The sequence below is a fragment of the Thunnus albacares genome, chromosome 10 (genome assembly GCF_914725855.1).
Source record: "Thunnus albacares chromosome 10, fThuAlb1.1, whole genome shotgun sequence".
NCBI classification, from domain to species: Eukaryota; Metazoa; Chordata; class Actinopteri; order Scombriformes; family Scombridae; genus Thunnus; species Thunnus albacares.
In genome coordinates this window covers 6600620-6621557 of record NC_058115.1, presented here as the reverse complement: position 1 = coordinate 6621557, position 20938 = coordinate 6600620, and the positions used below count along the sequence as shown (strand labels likewise).

The 20938-nt window shown below is 38.3% G+C and overlaps 1 protein-coding gene and 2 long non-coding RNA genes across 3 annotated transcripts; 1 reads left to right on the top strand and 2 right to left on the bottom strand.

Annotated features, from left to right (window-relative positions):
- Nucleotides 1-1558: 1558 nt before the first annotated feature.
- Nucleotides 1559-5491, bottom strand: zgc:113176 (uncharacterized protein LOC554708 homolog). Its single transcript, XM_044364536.1, is given in 4 exon segments — nt 1559-2114; nt 2990-3254; nt 3863-4035; nt 4404-5491. Coding segments are annotated over 3 exon segments (603 nt in total). The 5' UTR covers nt 4031-4035; nt 4404-5491; the 3' UTR covers nt 1559-1944.
- A 2426-nt stretch (nt 5492-7917) lies between these two features.
- On the bottom strand, nt 7918-16729 carry LOC122989810. Its single transcript, XR_006405172.1, has 3 exons — nt 16719-16729; nt 15368-15377; nt 7918-8309 (listed from the first exon to the last, which is right to left on the bottom strand). It is a non-coding gene; the product is annotated as an uncharacterized LOC122989810 (long non-coding RNA).
- Nucleotides 10389-18786, top strand: LOC122989811. Its single transcript, XR_006405173.1, has 3 exons — nt 10389-10401; nt 13049-13051; nt 18654-18786. It is a non-coding gene; the product is annotated as an uncharacterized LOC122989811 (long non-coding RNA).
- The last annotated feature ends 2152 nt before the right edge of the window (nt 18787-20938 follow it).

Below are 20938 nucleotides of genomic sequence, written 5' to 3'. Positions count from 1 at the left end.
TTAGTGTATAACCCCATGAAAATAAGAATTGTTGTGTTTTTGTTACCTTAGAATGAGGCCTTTATATCTACAGAGGGAGCGGGTCCTCTTCCATGGAGGCCACCATGTTGTACCGCCATTTCTACAGTAGCTCAGAAGAGACAATCCAAACACTGGCTCTAGAGAGGGCCTTTCGCATTTTTTGTGAGGCCACCGTGTTTCTCCTACACACTTGGAAGGGGAGGTGTATTCGTTTGGTTGCAATCTGCAACCTCACCACTAGATCTTACATGGTTTCTTTACTTGTCAATAACACTTGTTTTGAGTGATATATGTTCTCAACCTGGTCTCACAATCTGCATACAAATAGCACAACTTTACATTTTCAAATTCCGATTCCAATTGCAGTTAAAATGTCCAACATGACATTGAAGATGTCCGGTTGGTGGTCTCAAACAGTGGTCTCCTGCTGCTTTTGATCCTTTTTGCTCCTTTTGCAACTTTTGGTCAAGTCAATATAAAATGGCAACCATGCTTGGCAAGCGCACACGATGGGGGAACAGAGAAATGCCGTGAAACTATTTGGGAGATAGTCACAGCACTCTGTTATATTTTCTGTTGGGCCAGTACAGTATACTTACATGTTACACAGTCTTAATTTCATAATGTTGTGATATTTAAACCGATCATCAACACAGTTTAGACCTCAATATATGAAACATGGAAATTTATCCTCCCCCAATGAGACTCCCTCATAAGCTGAAAGAAAGCTGATTTGTTCAGTTTGTTCAATATTCAGAGTTAAACTGACTCCAAAACACAGTGGATGTGTATCATTCACAGGAAACCTGCTGCGTCTCGTTTGTGTTCATGTTTAGTTACAGTGACAAACAGTTGTGAGCGCAGTGCCAAAGCTTTGGGTCCTTCTGATGATTTCATATTAAATATCCTCTGCCACATATTCTGGGAAATATAAATTTAAATGAGCAACTTCACATTTTACAATCACAGGCTATAAAACATCATTTCTTAACAGAGATAGTGGTGTTTGGATTCGAGCTACGGACGACCAGCGGCAATTTGAAATGGAATGAAGCCCACTGAACAGTAGTGGAACGCACCAAGTCCGCCCACAACACAATGCACTTCCGTAGCCTTCTATTATCAAAAAGTGCATCAAAAACCTGAAAGAATTTTCATAATAACTGACAAAGTAAAGATCATATACATTCATGCCGAAACTATCTTAAAATACTGCATTTTCCAAAGAATAAGATGAATGTCCACCAGTTTTCTTAGTCTTTAACTGTATGCCAAAGTTTTCATAAGTTTCACCACTGCCCATAAACCATCTTTTCAATATCCATTTTGCCAAACACCTACAAGTTACAATCCAAAAAGGGAATTCTAACAATCTGAACAGCAGGACAAGTTATGTGAAGCATCTCATCATATCAACATCAAATCATACTGTGACCCGCTGTATTGAATAGCATAGCGAGGTCCTTGCCGACACCCAGCCCTACTCAGCAAATGATGAAACAAAGATTTATAAACAAATATTTTTTATTTACAACATGTGTACTCAGTTCAATACAATAGAACTCTATTGTTCCTTACATATCCCAGTTTAAAGGGCACAACATTTATGGTGCAAAGAAACCAAAACAATCTTAATTAGAATCTTAATTAGGGTGAACTGAATTTTCACAGTTTTCTTCTTACACTGCAGTGTAATCATTACAAAAGAAATGTAGCAGCAAGATTCATATAAAGTTTATTTTAATAAAACAGATGAATAGGCACTTAATACATTTTTAAATCCTTTAAATGGTTGGAAGTGTGCATATATATGTGTGTGTGTGTGTGTATAGGGATGGGGTGGGGGGCATCAAACAACTCAACTCAAAAGATAAAACCTGGAATGTGGTAAATTAAGTAATGTAGTAAACATTGATACATGTTTCAGGGTGTTTGCAGGGTGTTTTGACACTGGCAGTGAAGGCATATGTTGCTTTTAAATCCACATACAGTATGTGACAATGATTGATGAGACCATGAACGCCACTTCTTTGTAGCGTTCTTCTTCTTGTCATCAAAAAGGATGTGGCAGACACAGCACAAATTGCCTTGATCTACCGAAGGAAAAACAAAAATATTCTGGAGGTGAAGCCAGTTAGATGAAATCATCAACATATTCAAAGCAATGTCTCAAAGGCAGCTTATTCTGTTATAACTGATGCCAAATGAAAATTGGGGTATTGCATATCAATCCACCAGAACTGACACCCACCATCTCAGATCCTGCTGACACTGTATCAAAGAACAGTTCCTGACATACTGTTTTTGGTAAAAATATTTATTGTATGTAAATATAATACTGGGCGTATTTGTTTAAAATGTCATATCCCTTACAGTGACTACATGAAAAAGCCATTAAGTGAGACACACAAGCCTCATAATGCATAGTTTTTATATACATCATGAGTGTTAGCCTAAATACTAATATTACAGATATATATATTTGAATTAATCTGGGTTAAGGTCAGCCATTTTACCTCTCAAAAATTTTAATACAAAGACTCGGATCTGGACAAGCTTTTGCACAAGTAATGATTAAAGCACAATGAATCCAAACAGCCAAACACCCCTCATTAAGCCTCTGAGCCCCACAGTTTGAATATTTCACAGGACAGTAGCAAATATGATTTCACTATCTGCCAAGATGTACAGAGCTGAATCTTTGGTCTGAACTGGACTTTAGGAAATGTGTTCCACTATATTCATGAAAACTCCCACTGAGGAATAGTGTCACATCCCTAACAAAGTGTTAAAGATACATATAGAATCTATAACAAAATGCAAAGCATGCAAAGCTGTTCTGGATGTTTGCAATGGCCCAGCACTATATAAAGACTCACATGTAGGCCTGTATTATTCTTTAGTTACCTGATTTTTCCCACTTTGCATAGAGCCAAATGGCATGCAGAAGCACAACTGAAGAGCTAGCTGCAAATGTAACAACAGACAACAACAATCCATTTCATAAACTGTATTATGTATCTTTGCACTATTATGGGCCTGAGTCCATTTGTATGGATTTTCATATAACCAATATCATCTTTAAAATGCAGTGCAAAGTTGTTCACTGTGTTTGTTGAGTAAAGGAAGTCAGTGGCTCCTTTGCTGCTCAGTTCATACACCTCTAAACTAGACTATTGGTGGTCAAATGACAAAATAGCCGTTTTCACACCCAAAGCCTGAAGCTTGGACATCTTATAGTGTATAATATTTAGGTAAACAAGACAGCAACAAAAATAGTAAATAATGGACTTTACACAAACTAGACAAAACATACATTTACAAATCCAACATACACCGAAGAAACAACTCATAATCATAGTGGATGTGAATAGACTAGCCCAACCAGTAGGAATTTAGTTTGAGTTTAGGGTGTTATAAGCCTTTGACAATCTCTTCAGTGTGAGAATATTTGATGCTGTTAGCCTTGCAAACACTTGACACAACTGCTTTATTTTTACAGACTACATGTGGTCTTACTGTGCATATTCTTTCATGTAGGGTAGCTGTTGTCAGAATTAAGTGCCTCTTATGTTTGCCTTCTCATGTTAAATAATAATTACATACATTTCAATTACATGCTTTGAGTATGCATATCATCGTATGATTTCATTTAGTATACCCTACTTGTTAAAAAATCAGCTGGAATATTTATTTGGGATTAATTCATTTGAAATGATGAAAGGATCTAAATATAAACACTCCAGTAGTCTGTCACGGTGTTCTGCTCACATCAGAACTGCTGTCAATCATCCTTACATCTAATACTATAATGATACCACTGATGCCAAGCAAATGAAGCTTCTTTCCAAATCTCAAACTTCAGCTGCTTCAGATGCATTTTGAGCTCCCTCATCTCAGAGCTAAGGTCCTTTGCCAACCCTTGTGCCCTCAGTGCTACTGCCTCTTCAAAGTATTTCTGCTTCTCATCTTTCCCTAATGTGGACCACCTGCCCTTAATATCGTTCATAGTGCCTGAGAAAAAAAATAGATGCACAGAAATCTTAACACTTTGGAGTCTGCATCTCTTTTTTAAGTACATTCGTACAGAGACAATCTGTCCAACACACTGGTTCACACTTGTGCTGTGAAACACATTTCTCTGTAACAACTCTGTTAAACAACATAACATGTAAATTTCCTGATTCTGTTCAACATACACAGCAGTCTTACATTGATGAATGCAACTTCAGTGTGAAGTACTTGCCAAATACTATCCTGAAAATCAGTTTGACAACCCTTGTGAACCCCTAATGTAAACAGGGCCACTATGTACAACTACAACAAACCTTTTAATATAACTTAACTTAAATTAAAAGCATCCATTAAATATTGTCTCTCACCTTTGTTTCTGACAATGTTCCGACAAAGAAGATTGTATGGCGACAGCTCTCATGTGTGACGGTTTGACTTTGAGGGCTGGGGCTCAGAAGAAACTTTAAAGGACCTCTTGTAGTTTCCAATCCAGTTCTTAAAGAGAGAAAACAAAAATTATGAAATGATGTTACATCAATTAAGCTGAATTCTAACAAAAACACTTGTTCCACTTTGTAAAAGGAGACAAAAAAAGTCAGGTAAAGAAGTATTATGCAGGCAGACCTGTGCCTTTGGGTTTTATTATGGGTGAGGACAGCAATGAATGTTTATGTTAGCCTACGTCATTGCTCAATTATTATACAGTACAGTATAGTATTTCTAATAATTTGGCAGTGTTCATCTTTTGCATTAATGTAAATGTCAATGTAAGCTTCTAGCTTACACAGGTGACAGGTAGTGGTGCTAGTAGAGGAGCAGCCCAATTAAACTTCTACCCTAAGGTTTCTCATGTGGGATCAAATGCAGCCAAGCTTTGTTTAAACCTGTATAAGTTTATTTTATATTCTAGTCAAGATCGCAAGGTTTCCAAATATACCAAACATGTCAGGTTGAATTACATGGAAATGTGTATAAAATTGTACAAATCCTGTCACAAATCCTGATAACAAAGAAAGGCACCAAGTCAAACAAAAGGATTCCAAACAGACTTCAATTCCCATCATGCTCTGCTCAACTCATATCTAGGTGTGAAATCCAGCAGTCAAACTCTTGGACGAGACCCATTGGAAACCAGGGGGATTCCCCGTCCCTGGCCTTGATGTCACTGAGGGTATAAACACCAGAGCTGCTTCTTGAACTCCACTTCCCAGCTCCTTGCCAGCTAACGTAAGGAAGTAACTCCTGCACGTAGATGACTGTAACTAGGCCATAGAATCTCAGCCTCGCTGGACGAGTAGAGATTTCTTTGTCTTCAACTGAGCACGTTACCGGATCTGAAGAAGACCGCCGCGCAACCCAGTGCTTTCTCTTTCCTGCAGAAGAGAGACGAAGGATAACTTCTTCCTTGTAGCTTTACTGTAACTCTCGCATGACGTAACCCCACATGGTTTATGTCCGCCATCTCCCCCCCCCCCCCCTTTAATAATTATTGATTATTACTAATAACCAAACCTGCTCCTACTAAGTCCCAACATAGCCCAGTGCTACTGGTGCAGCCATACGGTGCAACATTCTGGGTTTGAATATTTCATTCAATATGAGTATGATATAGGTTCAATGAAGTGTTGGAACCTGTGGAAAAAGTCATTTTTATACACTAACGTTAACTTTAAAGCTAATGCGAAAATTTACTTAATACTTAACTAGTAATTACTTGGTTTATCAAAAGCTAATATTTTTGTAATAACATCAATCTAACATCACTGAAAACCGCAGACATGTAAAAATATGTTAATTATCAATGCTAACCGCTTAACCACAATAGAAGCTAAGCTTTTTGCAGTAACTTCAAGCTAGCGACACAAAATGATTGGTAAAACATGTAATAATATCTAGCAAATGCAATTGCAAAACGGTTATATTATGTTACATCTTATCTTAATCTTATTTTAGCTTATGAGGGTAGTTGGACTAGCTAGCTGGTAGCCTTGATACCGTGCAAAGTGTGATGTATCAATAACTTAGCTAGGTAACACAACAACTAACTAACATTAGGTAACGTTAACAAGAGTGTACAACTAACATTTTTATGGAAAGCTGGACTACCATAACCAGTTTGACTGACACTTTTTCTGTCTTTCACCGGCCATGAAGCACATTGAATCCTAGCTTCAGCAAAAAGGAAAGCTCCAGCAAGATGAGAAGAGCCGAAGAGCACCACAGGTACCCTTGGGTGCGAGCAGATATTGCATCAGGCTACCCTCAGTGTATTTAAATTTGAGTCTGTTTGACAAAGACTTGAGTACACCCACCCAATGCAGAGAAGTCAGCCCATCACTGAGTTAATAAACTCTGTGTTGCTTGAACAGTTTTCACTGTGCTTCTAAATTTCTTTGTGTATTTTCATTTAGGAAACAAAATGATATCATTTCAGATGGCAGCCAACACTAATTTTAATATGAATATACTGGAAATTAGACACCAAATGAGAATTCAAGCAATATTTTCAATCCCAGATGTCAGTTAGTAGAGAAACGGCAGGGCCAAGTAGAGAGGTGGTGTAGGCAGATGGGAGTGAAGCTTTAGTGGGATATCTGCAGCTTTCCCAGCTGCAGGTATCCCACTATCCTAGAGAAAGTTAGTGGGACAATGTATCAGTCAAGTATTATAATATCGATTCTAAATATAATGCATTAATTTCGGATGATCCCAAGCACTGCAAATCTGGGTGGAACCCTGAATGGTCTCAAATGCCACAATTTTATCAGGACTGTAAGCTACTGTTTGCTTTAAGCTTTTAAGTCTCAGCATATTTTATTGATCAGTGGCATTACTTATTTCAGGAATATTTTGTCATGCGCGCAGGCAGCACAAGCCAACAGAAAAAAAGGTCCTACCAAAGTACTTTTATTGAAGTTGGGGTTCTTGTGTTTCACAAAGATTATTTGGAGCGCCACATCACCTCTGAGCCTCATAAACAAAATTTGGAAAAGCAGGCATCACTTGCATCTGGTATGCTCTGATTTTTCTTTATCTTATGCAATAACACATTGGCAATCTATAACCAAATTAGTTATCCTTATAACAAGGTGTCCTTTCCTCAGTGTATAGGCTACTCAGTGGTGCAAGCTTTTGACTCCAGCATCATCGTTGAGCACAAAGCTGTTGTTGGAGGATTTAAGTGCCTTTACTGGCTTGTGAAAAATGAAATAGCACATCACACCAACTACCCAAAAAAAGTCTGGCTGAGCTTTTAGGATGAGATTATTTTACCAAACTGAAGGTAAACCTGATTTTAATGGTAACTATTTCTGTAAATGAACAATTACAAAAGATGTACATGTAAATAATTAATTCTTTAATCCAAAGGTGGATCAGAGAAACAATTACAGATCCCACAGAATAGTAGATGAGATGCAGGAAATCCTGTTAAGAGTAATTGAGGAGCCTCTTCTGGAGGATATGGAGGATAAGTCATCTCAAGCCATTAGCCTGGAAATAGATGAAATCACAGATGTCTCCATAAGCCTTCAGCTCAACATACATATCCGGTATGAATGTGGGAGCTGTTGAAAGGTGAATTTAAAAAAAATTCATATGCCAATTTGGAATCATCTGCGAATAAGCAGCACTTTATTTCAGATACCTGGACAAAGAGGGATGAGTGTTTAACCAGTTCCTTGACATGGTATCCCTGGAAAATTGTACAGCTGACACAGTTGTTGCTGCTGCAAAGGACGTCATCCAGAAAAAGAAGCTCCCAACAGACAGATGGTCTTAGGACCGATAGCGCAGCAGTAATGACAGGTACTGAATTTATTACTAATCAATATTTTACACTGTATGAAAATATTGCTATGTCTTATCTGACAACCCCTTTTTTCACAAAGGTTGGGTGAATGGGGTTGCAAAGCAACTTGCTGACTTCATTTCAGTAACATGGTTAGCTCATCGACTTGCACTTGCATGCAAGGATTCATCTAAAGAGGTTGTGTACCATTTATCTTATCTGCCAGTTGTGTCACTGCCACATATTGTGTACACTGCACTACATACGTTCTCCAGCCTTTGCCACCTTTGCCTCAAAAAAATCCAGGGAAAACCCTGAAACGTCTTGACTGAGTCCACTTGCCCTACACCACACGCACAGCATGTCACATTTATGAATGCACCATTGCTGAAGTGCGCAGAGTGGGTGAAGAAAGAGCCACCTGGGATGTCTCTCTTGCAGTGCTGAAGGCCTTTATTGTGCTTCTGTATGTTAGGGGTGCATACTGTTGGAAAAACAGAGACATGGAAAGTTTCTGGGCAGACCAATGGGGCAATGTGTTCATCACAACACTTTAGAGGAACGAGTTTTGGGAAATAATGTGCTACCTGCGCTTTGATCAGAAGGAGACTTGGCGTTTCTGGTTGACCACTGACAAATTATACATTATATAAATAGGTTTATGAAGAACTGGATGAGCAACTGTTCCCAACAAAAGCAAGATGCCCCTTCACGCCGTCGATCTTGACAGCAAGTACAAGCTGAATAGCTTCCCATACCTGGGAAAAGATGACAGCAAGCCAGCCATGCAACGCCTTGGGGAGAATGCGGTGCTGTAGCTGGTGGAGTCCTTTGTTGGTAAGGAAGAGAATGTCACCACAGACAATTTTTTCACCTCCCTCCTACTCACCAAAGTGCTTCTCTCCAAAAATACCAGCCTGGTAGTCACCATCAACAGGAACAAGCAGGAGCTCCCACCTTCTGTGCGAGGGAGAGCACAGCTGTTCAGCACCAAGGTGATGAAACATGACAAAATGGTGCTGTCCATGTACCAATGCAGGCCAAAGAGAAATGTCATCATCATCAGTATGCAACACCATGAAGAGAAAGTCAGAGATGGTGACATATTACGACCACACAAAGGTTGACGTGCTGGACCAAATAGCTTGCCTAAAAGCCTTAATTATTTTGTTGATTAAATTTGGCTGATTATATTTTATTATTTTATATAATTAGTATATTAAGTTTAATATTTTTGGTATTCATATTTTGTAATCGATTAGTAGGTTGATTTGAGGGGAATTCTGTCTGATTCCTAGTAACCTCTTACACAAGTGTTTTGCAATCCCATAAAGAGAGGTGTGCGGCTCCCTCATGTGTTTTTTGAGCTGCGGGGAGTATATAGTTTTCAACCTCAGTGTAGCCTATTGTTTAGCAAAAGTGATCATTAAGATCAGATATACATTTTTTGTTGGGTAAAAATCTACTTTGAATTTTGAAATTGATTAGAATTTCAATAATAATCTCTCTCTCTCTCTCTCTCTCTCTCTCTCTCTCTCGCACGCATAGATGGCCCGTTGCTGCATTTTACAATGCGCTGGATCTTGCTGCCATCAATGCCTGGGTGCTGTACTGGAGCTGTATGAACGACAACATTCCCAGTAGGGACTTCATGCTCCAGCTGGCCCAGGAGCTGTACATTGAGTGGATGGCATCAAAAGAGCTACCACGCGTGGACGTGCCCTTCACAGATGCAGAAGAGCGCAGGAGAATGACCTGTGTGCACTGCAAACAGAATAAAACATTCCGTAAATGCTGTTTGTGGGAAACGCACAGCCAAGGTGCTCAATGTCTGAGCAATATGTAGCAGAAATAATCACAAAATGAACGACAATTAATATTTGGCTAATTAGATTTTATTTGTTTATGTAATAATTATATTGAGTTTAGTAGTTTGGGGATTCATGTTTTGTAATTGATTAGTGGGTTAATTTGAGGGTAACTTTGACAGAGGTGTGTTCCCTTCAAGAAAGGTGCCCGGCTCCCTTGTTATGTGTTTTTTGACCTGCAGAGATAGTTTTCTATTGCGCTTTATTCTATGCAATCTTGTCACATTCAGCCATTCACACACATTCATATGCTGATGGCATGGCATACACAGAGTTTGCTATGCAAGGTGCTTGCTCATCAGGAGGAGTTTCTAATCATTCACACACACACAGCCTTAGGGAACAATTTGGGTTTCAGTATCTTGCCTAAGGACACTTCAACTGTAGGAGCCTGGGATCGAACTGCCGATCTTCCAATTAGTAGACGATCTGCTCTACCTCCTGAGCCACAGCCATCCCTGAGTTTGCATAACTGTTTACAACGGGTAGGCAAATTCATTAAAATATGCAATAATTAAGATCAGTGCATATGATGGAATAGTGGCATTAGAATGTGCCTGAGGCCACCAAATTTGGGCTTTTTTTCCTCCAGGGGAACATGCCCCCAGACCGCCTAGCTAGCCACTTTTTCCCACTGGCAGGTTACTCCGTATCTTTGTGGAAAGCCCTGCTAGTAACCGCAGAGCTGTGTTGTTTCTCATTTCAAGTGTTCTTTTTTTACAGCAGTGGGGCCATATAGCCTCTTATAAAACAAGACTGCATGGCCTCTCAGATGGAATCAGTTTTAAATAAAAGTAATGTCAAAAACAGGCCATAAAGTAACAATAGCAGATTAGCCATTACTGGCAACTAGCCTGTGTGGAAAAAGAGTGAAGAAGCAAGATTATTCACATCTCACTGTCTCTAACCTTAACCGTCTTTGGTGTAACAACAATACTGTTACACTATTGTTAATCTCTTGTCTTACTTCTATTGGCTCAGTTGCTACTCTGAAAACAGTCATACTATAAGTTTATAAGCAGCAACTTCTCCATAGAGGAGGTCACATTCACAGAGATCAAAGCAAAAATAAATAAATAAATAATGTTTTGACTGAAAAATTAACTTATTAACTTATTAATTTAAGCCACAGCCAAGTCATATTCCCCATCTACAATTAGTAAAACATGTTATAGGTTACATTACTTAAACAAATAATACGATGTATAAAATTATGAGATTATAGTACTGTTCCAAACATCAACACTGCTGCTGTTCTCTAATTCAGCCATCAAGTTTAAATACTCTTGATCGATAGTGTTTTATGGGAAGAAGATGCTTTTTGAACAGCTTTGCCAGTTTTCTTGTTTGTCATCTCAATGCCATTTTCAATCGGTGAAATGTAATTGATACTTTTTTTTTTTGCAAAGCTTTTCTCAGTTTTTACTCTTTCAAATAATCAACCATCTACATAACTTTTCAGTACATACATTTTTATTTCTCTTATTAATTAATTATTATTATACATAAGTTAAGGGAAGACAGCACTGTATTTGTCCTGACTTAGTTCATGAGTTTGTCCAATTTGCATCATTTCATGATAAAAAATGAAAGTAACAATACAGAAATATATTGTATGTGGGTTCATAAGTTCCATTCTGATAGAAGAACAAGATTTATTTTGTCCTCATTCAACTGTGGTGCCTGGCCTTAAAACACATCCACCCACACCTGAGTTTAGGTTATTAAGAAATTTCACATAGGCAAGGCTATGTTGCAAATTGCGCTATGTGCATTTCAGTATTACAAGTAAAATATATTTCAATAAATAATTACATATTGTTTCTAGAGCAGCAATAGTAATGTTTACCTCTGAAAGCTCAATAATACCTCACTCACAATATTTATACCTAGTTCAGATAAATTTTACTGCAGTCATTCACATTTTCATGTCGAAACAAATGACTCAGACGGGTAGCTTAATTTTAAATGTCAGAAGGATTAAAATTTGTAGAATAATTTAGAGTAACATCGGACTCTAACTCTGATAATGTGTTGTTAATTATACGAAGATCACTTTGTGCAGATGAATAAAATAGAGAGATAGATAGATTGGCATTGAAGATGACATGTGAACCATTATTTTTTAGATATTTTTATCACAAATTCCTCACACAGTGGTGGCTGCACTCTCCATCACCTGCTTTTTTATTCAATATTACTGTGTCATCAAGTTAGGTCTCCTCAGCATTTTTGCCTTTGTCTCAAGTCAAGTCGAGTCTCACAGCATACATGCAGCTCCTGTTTTAGCTTGATCATATTATCTTTTACTATTATCTTAATGGTTATTTTCAGGACAAACAGGGACAAGTGCTCGTAATTTTGGACTGTCCCAAATTTTTTGGGACATCTGGTCACCCTAATTAGCGCCTAGTGACACTATTCAGTGATGCTATCCAAATTTTAGATAACGTGATGCATTTCTTTGGCTCAACCAATTAGCTCACGACCTAATGAGACAAATTTAAAATTAAAATTAATTTTTGTTTCATTTGAAAGTATTACAAAATAATCTTCAAATTGGTGATTTTCTTTACAAAAGGGAAAACGCAGCTGGCACCTTAACTACAGTAGTATATAGTGACTGTGAAAGAAAAGTGAGTTCTGAGTTTAGTCAGAAGCTTAGTTTAAAACATGGTCGGTACGTCCGTTACTAGCTAGTTTACTGCTAATGTTGGCTGTTTAAGGCGAAAAAACACAAATGGTTCATCAGTCAAATTGGTGTGAATGAAAAGGCAAAAATTTGCTCTCTGTCTGATCACACCTTTAGAGCGCTTTCAAACTGCCACTTTAGTATGGATTGGCAGTTATGCAAGCAACCAAGAAACATTGCTATCTATTTTCCTTGTTCATCAAAAAGCCTATGTTCATGTGTTGGCATAGTGAAGAATGAGTAATAGCGCACAACTAGATATCACTTTATTTTGCAGTGTCATGGTGAAAGAATCCTGTGGTGCCATTTGTAGACAAGGTTGGGATTTTATGTTGATTATAGGTAATGTAACTTAACATGTCACAGTGGTGCTTTTCAAAAGAAAAAAAATAATTTCCACACAACACAACCATAGCCAACTTTTTTCAAATATATATACATTAAAAAATAAAGAAAAAATAATTACATTTCCAACTAAAGGTTCTATCCTGAATGGTGTTATTCTGTAGTTAAAAGTGTAAATTAGAAGAAGGAGGTTTGGACTTGCAGGATGAGATGGAAGGAAAATGACTCAGAGGAGGAAAAGAGGATGAGATGTTTGTTGATCTTCTTAAAAGTAGTGGTTTCAATCCTGCCCCTGAGGACTTCAGAGCTCTGCTGTAGAGCGTTTCAGTAATTCTTTGACGTGCCCACTTTCACTTGCCCCTTGGCGCTTACTAATACGTAGCGCTGTATGTCACATGAGGAGGTTGGATCTGTGGGGAGCGGAGCGTTGGAAATGAGAAACACCCTTGCCTTGGCTTAATAATTGAGAACTATTTAGTAGTGAGGACTGAGTATTGCAGATGGGTTACAACAGTTTGTTAAAATATAATTGGAAGAAAAAGTGAAAAAAAGTAAGGAAAAATCACATCTCGAAACACAAGTATGACCACAGGTAAGATTTCACTTCTATTAATCAATCCGCCACGGCTCAGTGGTAGTGATTGGAAACCTGCAGGGACAGGACAGTATGCAGTTTGTTACTTTAAATTTGTTGCTCATAGGAAAACAAAATAGGTTCTGTAACCAAGACAGTAAGGGAAACCAGTTTCCACAGACAAACAAGAGAAAGCAAAAAAAGAACGATCAAAGCAAAAATAAAGTGATCAAAGTTTCATTGCGAGTGCATTGATTTCTCCATTTGACACATGAAAGGCCAAGAAGAAAAATACTGTAAGTTTTGTGCTTTTGTAATGTTTTATTTTAATGCATACAACTATAATGTCTTAAATAGTGATTTTTTCCAACCAAGCACCCAAGAAATTCAATAAGAGAGGAGGCATTAATGATAGTGGAAGGCAATGAAAGAAGCACAGAAACAAAGTGAAACTGGAAATATCGCCTTGTGATTGTAGGCCTCCGCCAGCCAGTCAAGCTGCAGTTCACATCCATGTCTGTCCAGACTCATTTAATATTTGTAGTGAAGACTTTGAAGGAATTTAATAAAGGGTATTAAGTGTATTTTCCTTGTCCTTTGCCAATAAAGCTGATTCTGATATGGATGTTGCCGCAAAGAAACTACAAATTCTAAAATGTGGATGCTTCATACACATTTTCAACCTGGCAGCACAGAAGATCTAAACAATTACCACAGTTTCCAGGTGGGCACTTAAGATTAGTGTCACTAATTCAGTAGCTGACTAAATGTGAAATATGATCACAATCTCCCCTTCTGTTCTTGTGTTATGGTGTTGAATAACGGCCAGAAAAGTATTTTTGCAGAACATTATGATGTCACGGTGAAGCTCATCTTTGACCTTTTGGATATAAAATGTCATCACTTCATCATTTTATCCTATTAGACATTTGTGTGAAACTTTGTCATAATTAGCGTATGAATTCTTGAGTTATGAGCAAAAATGTATGAGGTCACAGTGACCTTTGACCACCAAATTCTAGTCAGTCCATCCTTGAGTCCAAGTGGATGTTTGTACCAGATGTAACGAAATTCTCTCAAGGCATTCTTGAGATGTCGCATTCATGAGATTGGGACAGACGTGAGGTCACGGTGACCTTGACCTTTGACCTTTTACCACCAAAATCTAATCAGTTCATCTTTGAGTCCAAGTGGATGTTTGTGCCAAAGTTGAAGAAATTCCCTCAAGGCGTTCCTGAGATATTGCATTCACAAGAACGGGACAGATGGATGGACGACCTGAAAACATAATGCCTTTGGCCACGGCTGTCGCAAGCATAAAAAAACTGAGAGAGCTCTACATCTTCACAGACTCATGTAATATTAATCAGTAATTAAAAGAGCTGGCTGACTCAAGGCGAATAGGACAGAAAGGGAGAAGCCCATGTGAAATGAGTAGTGTGTATTTCACTTCTAACAGCTCAACCCATTAAAGCAGTGTCAAAGAGATTAACAAAGCAGGGTTGGCCTCACCTTACCTAATCTCACAGCTGTGGTGAGTGCAGCACCCAGTCAACAACTGTTACTCAGTTAACAAAGGAAATTTATTTAGAAGCCGTATCTGAAAAAGTGCAGAGCCTGGCAGGTGTCAGAGGTAAATACACTAAGTCCCCAATTATAATGAGTCGTTTGTGCTCTCAGATTTCTTAATTTTTGCCTTTGAATTTCTAGTTACTGTAGGTTGTTGTAGCCTCTCTGGTCAGTAATGCAGGAACACTCAGGCTTACAACTGTGTTTTGTTTTGTTTATTTCATCACATTAATATCATTAGGTCACTGCCTTCATTTTGTCCTTGTCCATTCCAGTCTCTCTATGTACACCACTGTGATGCTACAGTGGAAGTACAGTAGTTACAGCAATTATTTATTAATGATTTGATTGATTGATGGAGATACGTGGATATAGTTTGTGCAGTAATTATGTCTGGTGGGGAAAAAAGCAAATAAAACAAAACAAAAACCTGTGAAAAGTCTATGATGTCAGCTCTCCACACCTGCATTATGAGGCAGCCCACACAATGACACCTGCTGGGCTCTTTTAAAAAACATGAAAAAAGAAATGTGGGAAGCTTTCAGCTAAATATTTCACCTATTTTGCTAGTTTTTGGTCCAACATAAACTCACACTTACCAAACTTAACAATTAAACAAACTAAATTGTGCATAATCCTGGATTTTTATGCTCAGAGATAGATATACATAGATATTCAGAGAAAATTGCTGCTAAATAGTAAAAATTAAAGAAAAATCATGCTTGAATTTTTAATTTTTTACTGTTTGATTTTAACAGCAGGCTGGTCAGTTATCCTGGTAGTCAGACTGTAATGGCTTTTCATTTTCACCTCATTATTCAGTGAGACATTGTGTTCAGCTGGGTTTTCTTTGGTGGAGTTGGGGGTTGTTTTGCTCTAACCAATCAGTAGTGAATGACTTCCATCCTGTCAACATCATTTTCAGATGACGCAAAAAGCTGCAGTAGGGAGTGCCAGAACCAGTTAAACTTTGTCATGTCAATCAAAGAAAAATGTTCATTTCTGTCAGCTGATTTACAGCAGCCTGTGTAGCTGTGTCAATCTCACCTACACTTATCATCACTTATGTTTGGAATGGATTCTGGTTTTGGTGGAGGAAGATGACGCCTTAATCTTGCTTACAAAGTACTGATTGGCTTGTTTTTCCAACCTAGGAAACAGGTGTCACCAAACCAAACACCAGACCTATTTGAATCACTGAAAAAAAAAAGAGATTTGTCAATTAAGGGGTCAGGAACCATGCTAAGGCTCAGTCTAGATCAAGATTATTATCGTTAACAGAAATTAACAACATAATGAAAACAAGGTGTGGAATACGTGGCTTTACAAATAAACTAACTGAAACTGTATTGTGTGTTTACAAAACTAAAATTAAATTATAGAGGAAATATCTTTAGTTTTCATCTTTGTCAATTTATTCTCATACATAAGTCTAGTATTTTGTGTGGATATGAAATCTATCTTCCAATTTTTAAGCTGTGCCAGTTTTACACCAGCAGATGGCTAATCTCCTTCTGTCAGCGCAGTCGCACAAGCAAGCACCTCACATGTCTGTGTTGCCAATCCGTCCACACCTGGCATCATGGTGGTCAAAGTCAGGAGAAAAGCACCAGCACCACGTCAAAACAGGGTGTGTTTAATGAGACACTATTGCGGTTCTGGAGATCAAGAGAGGCTATCTATCCAAAACTTGGCCCCTGTGGCATTAGTGCCCCTGCCTCACAAGTCTCTGTTGAGTAGATCTTCTCTGTGTGCGGACTGCTGTCATCTGGCCTGAGAAACAGAACAACCACATCTCTGGGGCACCATGTTTTTCTCAAGATCAACAAGAAATTGTTGCTTGACGGAAGTACACCCATCTCTCTCTTTCTAACACAACACACACACACACATGAAATCTTGAAAAGCTATATTTGAAACAGCTGATTCATTCATAATGCAAGGACTGAATTTTTTTTAATTTACAATGTTGGACACAAGGCTATGTGAACTTAAAATAGAAAAGAAAAGCACTTCAGCTTCCAGCTGAGAGCCAGCTGTCTGGCTTATTGGATTTTTGAGTTTTTTCACGTTGTGTTTCTCAGTTTGAGCTCCCTGAGACTCCTGGCTCCCAAGCATGTGTCATATGTGGCTCATGAATTGGTTTAATAGATGCTGTTCATGTGTGTCTTTAGTCTACCGGGTATTTTGATGGTATGTTGTGGATGGTTTTTCATCTGTCCTAAGTGAATACATTTTTTTAAATGGTGTGATGTTTTGTTGAGTTTTTATTACACAATACTTTTTCTCACCTTTTTGAATCTCCCCCCTGACAAATACCCCATATTGCAAAAAAAAAAGACTAAAACTTACACTGAAACAAATAAAAACTAAACTAAAACTAAGCATTTCCAAACTAAACTGCAAACCTGCTTTAAAACAAATTAAAACTAAACTGAAATTGAAAACAAAAAGTAAAAAAAAAAAAAACTATTTTAACCTTGGTCTGGATTAACAATCTGAATCTCTCTTGCAAACTCCACAATAGCATCAAAGTTGACCTATTTTTAGGGATCCAGTGCAGACAGGGTTATAACATGGTAAAGATAAGCAAAACAATGAAAAATAATTTTGCATTAACCAATTGTTACATTTCTCTTTTCCAACCCTTGACTTACCTACTACTCCCACTCTTCCACACACACATCCACATGCCACACACTCCCTTAATCCAGCTCTTATTAGCTCTCTGCCCTGGCTACAAGAACAATAACCTCACAACTTTTAAAGGAATGATCGTCATCAGTAGAAACTTCATTCTAAGCAGAATTTCTCCTCATACCCTCCCTTCTCCCTCGCCCCTACTCTCCCTCTGGCAAAACATTTTGCTGACCAAGACCTAGCCAGCCATCAAGAGTTACAATTTCCCCTTTATCTGCAGTTCACTTTATGTCAAGTCTGCTCATAACGGGGGCCAATAAACTAAGACGTTCTCATTTTGGCCGGACAAGGAGAGCTCTTTGAGTTGGAAGACATTTTCTTCATCACTGGGGATGTACACTTTGGTTTCAGCTTTTTAAACTGATGCCTGGAGTGGGTTCTGCCAGCACTGTAATGCTGTATATTGTTTGAAGTTCAGGGTTCCCTACTGTGTTGTTTCTGAGCAGAACTTTTTTTTGTTATTTAATTTGCCTTGTAATGAAGTTGACTGGTGATAAAACAGAGGAACATGTAAAATAGGCAAGTGAAGCAGATGACATCATCTTAAGCAGTGGTCATTCTCTCCATTATGTGTTTAAGGCACTAAAACCCTCTGGCCAGATGTTACGTCTCACTACAACAAGGATAAACATGAGTAAGATCCTGTATCTCTGGGAAAAGGACTGGTTTTTATGTGTTGTACTTCCTACGGAACCAACTGCCCATTGAGACAAACAAAACTAAAACTTGAACTTCAACTAGAAACCCGTCTCTTAAAGGTGCCTCATGATTACATATGTCTCACCTTAAAAAAGTCTCCATTTAACAAATGGCTTGCAGATTATATTTTGTACTACCGTGAGATTGACATTTGTGGTTTTGAGTGAAACTAGTGCAGTGCCCGTTCAAAATGTGCCTGTTCGGAATTGGCCAATTGCCTGGCCTCCAGCCGCTACTTCAATGTGTAGAAAAATTAATATAGTTAATGTGAGGTGTGAATGAGCATATACACCAAAAACATGAAAGAAGCTAACATTCTATTATACATAGATGTTATAAATAATATTCTAATAGTAAATAAATCTTCTTTTCTCATTTCAGGTAAAATAAAGGCTGCATTTAAAAATAAAATAATGTGCATCCTAAGATAAAGTGGATCGATCACATTGGCCTCTTAGATTGTTCCTATTTTCTGTGCCTTCAATTCAGATTTGAGTGGGTATGTTTACTCCAAAGATTTTTGCTTTGTCTGTAGGGGCGCCTCACAATCGCTACATCTCAAAACATATGAGACAAACTGGTTGTGAACTGCCTGTGGAAAGTATTTGCTCCGTTTTACACGCTTAACTACAGTCATTGTGTATTGAGCTCTGAGTGCTTCCAAAATGCAGGTGCCCTACACTCAACAGTGTACCTAAACGCCCCCTGTGTAGTCATTCACTGTTCATCTGCTAAACGTGTTGCTATGCTCTCTGTCTAGACACAGGGTAAGAGTATCCATTCTTAATTAAAAGCTCTGTTTTCGCTGTCTATTTTTCTCTCTTTAGAGCACTTTTCTCTGACTGGTATCATGCCTCGTCTCTGGTCTCTCCCTGACATGTGGGAGTCAGTCAGCAGAGCCCTGAGGCTCATTGATCTCTGGTTTATTTAAAGTTTATTAATATTAAACATATCATGTGTCTAAATTGCACCAAATTCAAAACTACACTCCCTTTCTTCCCCAGCAATGCACCCACCAAGTGTGGAGTCGATCGGATGAACAGTTTAAGAGATATGCAAAGGACATACACGCAAACATACAGACACACAGACACACGGACAGAGATTCCTCCCTTCAATAGATAGATGTCTCAACAACTATTGGATGGACTGTCATGGCAGTGGCTACACACATTCATGTTCCCCTCCGGATGTAATAATGATGATGATCCTTTAACTTTTCCCTTAGCATTATTATCAGGTCAAAATTTCAATTTACCAAATACTGACTAAATACCTGCAAAACTAATGGCATTTCCAATAGCCTCAGCTGTATTTTGTGTTTAGTGCTAATTAGCAAATGTTAGCATGCTAAACAACATTACACATGCTTAACATCAGCATGCCAGCATTGCTGTCATTTTCAGCATGTTTGCATCCTGATCTCAGCATTTAGCTCAAAGCACCACAGTGACTAAGTACAGCCTCATAGAGCCTCTAGCATGGCTGCAGACTCTTAGTCTTGTTCCAGAGTATCTGAAAGAGCCATTAGCCGAACTGCACCTTAAAGGTAGTTTTTGACCACTAGTAAGAGCGATGCTTTTATTCCCATTTTTTTTTTTGTTATCTTGTGCACTGAATTTAAACATAACTGATTGTCTGCAAGAAAACTCCTCTTCTCCTTTGAGGCTCTTTACCATTGGCCACAACATTCAGTGGTAGAGGGTTTCCACTTGGCTACTGCTGAACATGTGCTTATTGTATTGTATGTACATGTGTGTTAAATGAAAGGATAGTGCCATGCAAAAGAAAAATCAATATGAAAATTGTGCAGAATTTACATTTGTCACTTTGCATTTTGACCGCTACTTTTGTACCGGACTTTTCTTCCTTTTTTGTGTGAACATCATTTACATAAAGTCTATACAATCAACACAGCAAACGCAGAGCAGCATCAAGAGGTTGTGTGATAATTAAATCTTTAGGTCTGTGGAAGCTAGATTATTTGGTATTAAGATTAAAGAACATTACTGCTTTCCTTTCTAATCGAAGCTCAAGGTGTCCCCACTTCTTCTCAACCTAGCCTGTGTAGACACACTTTGTGCTTCCAAAGTGTAATCTTTATCATACAAGACAAAGATTTATTGAACCCATGTGAGGCTTTGACAACTTTAACTGATCGGTGTTGCTCCTATGGAAAAATGTCACTTCAAATATTAATGACAAAACATGTCACAAGACATGTCTGAGAGAAAGGAAAATCTAACACTTTCATCCTGTTTGCCCCGGCTCCCCAGGCTGATGTACTGGCATATGTTTTTTCAGTAAATTTATGATGGAAAACAAGCTCTATGGAAATTATAGGTTGTGCAAGTGTGTGAGACCCAGCTTTCAAACATGTTCCTGTAAAGTAGATCATCTAGAGAGCTGCTGGCTCCTTCTAGATTAATGTCTTTAGTTTACATTGAAATGTCTCATCTTCTCCCTCCTCTCAAATCCCCCTCTCTTCCAGCCTCCATCCTTCCTGCCATCCTGGGTGATGAAGTGTAGGATGGGGGGGGGGGGGGCAGTTGTTTAGGGTGGGAAGAGAGAATAATGGTGGATCTCTTCCTGACAAGCTGAGACACAGAGTAAGTAGGAAGACAGAGGTGGGAGATGAATTTAGAGAGAAATGAAACAAGAAAGGA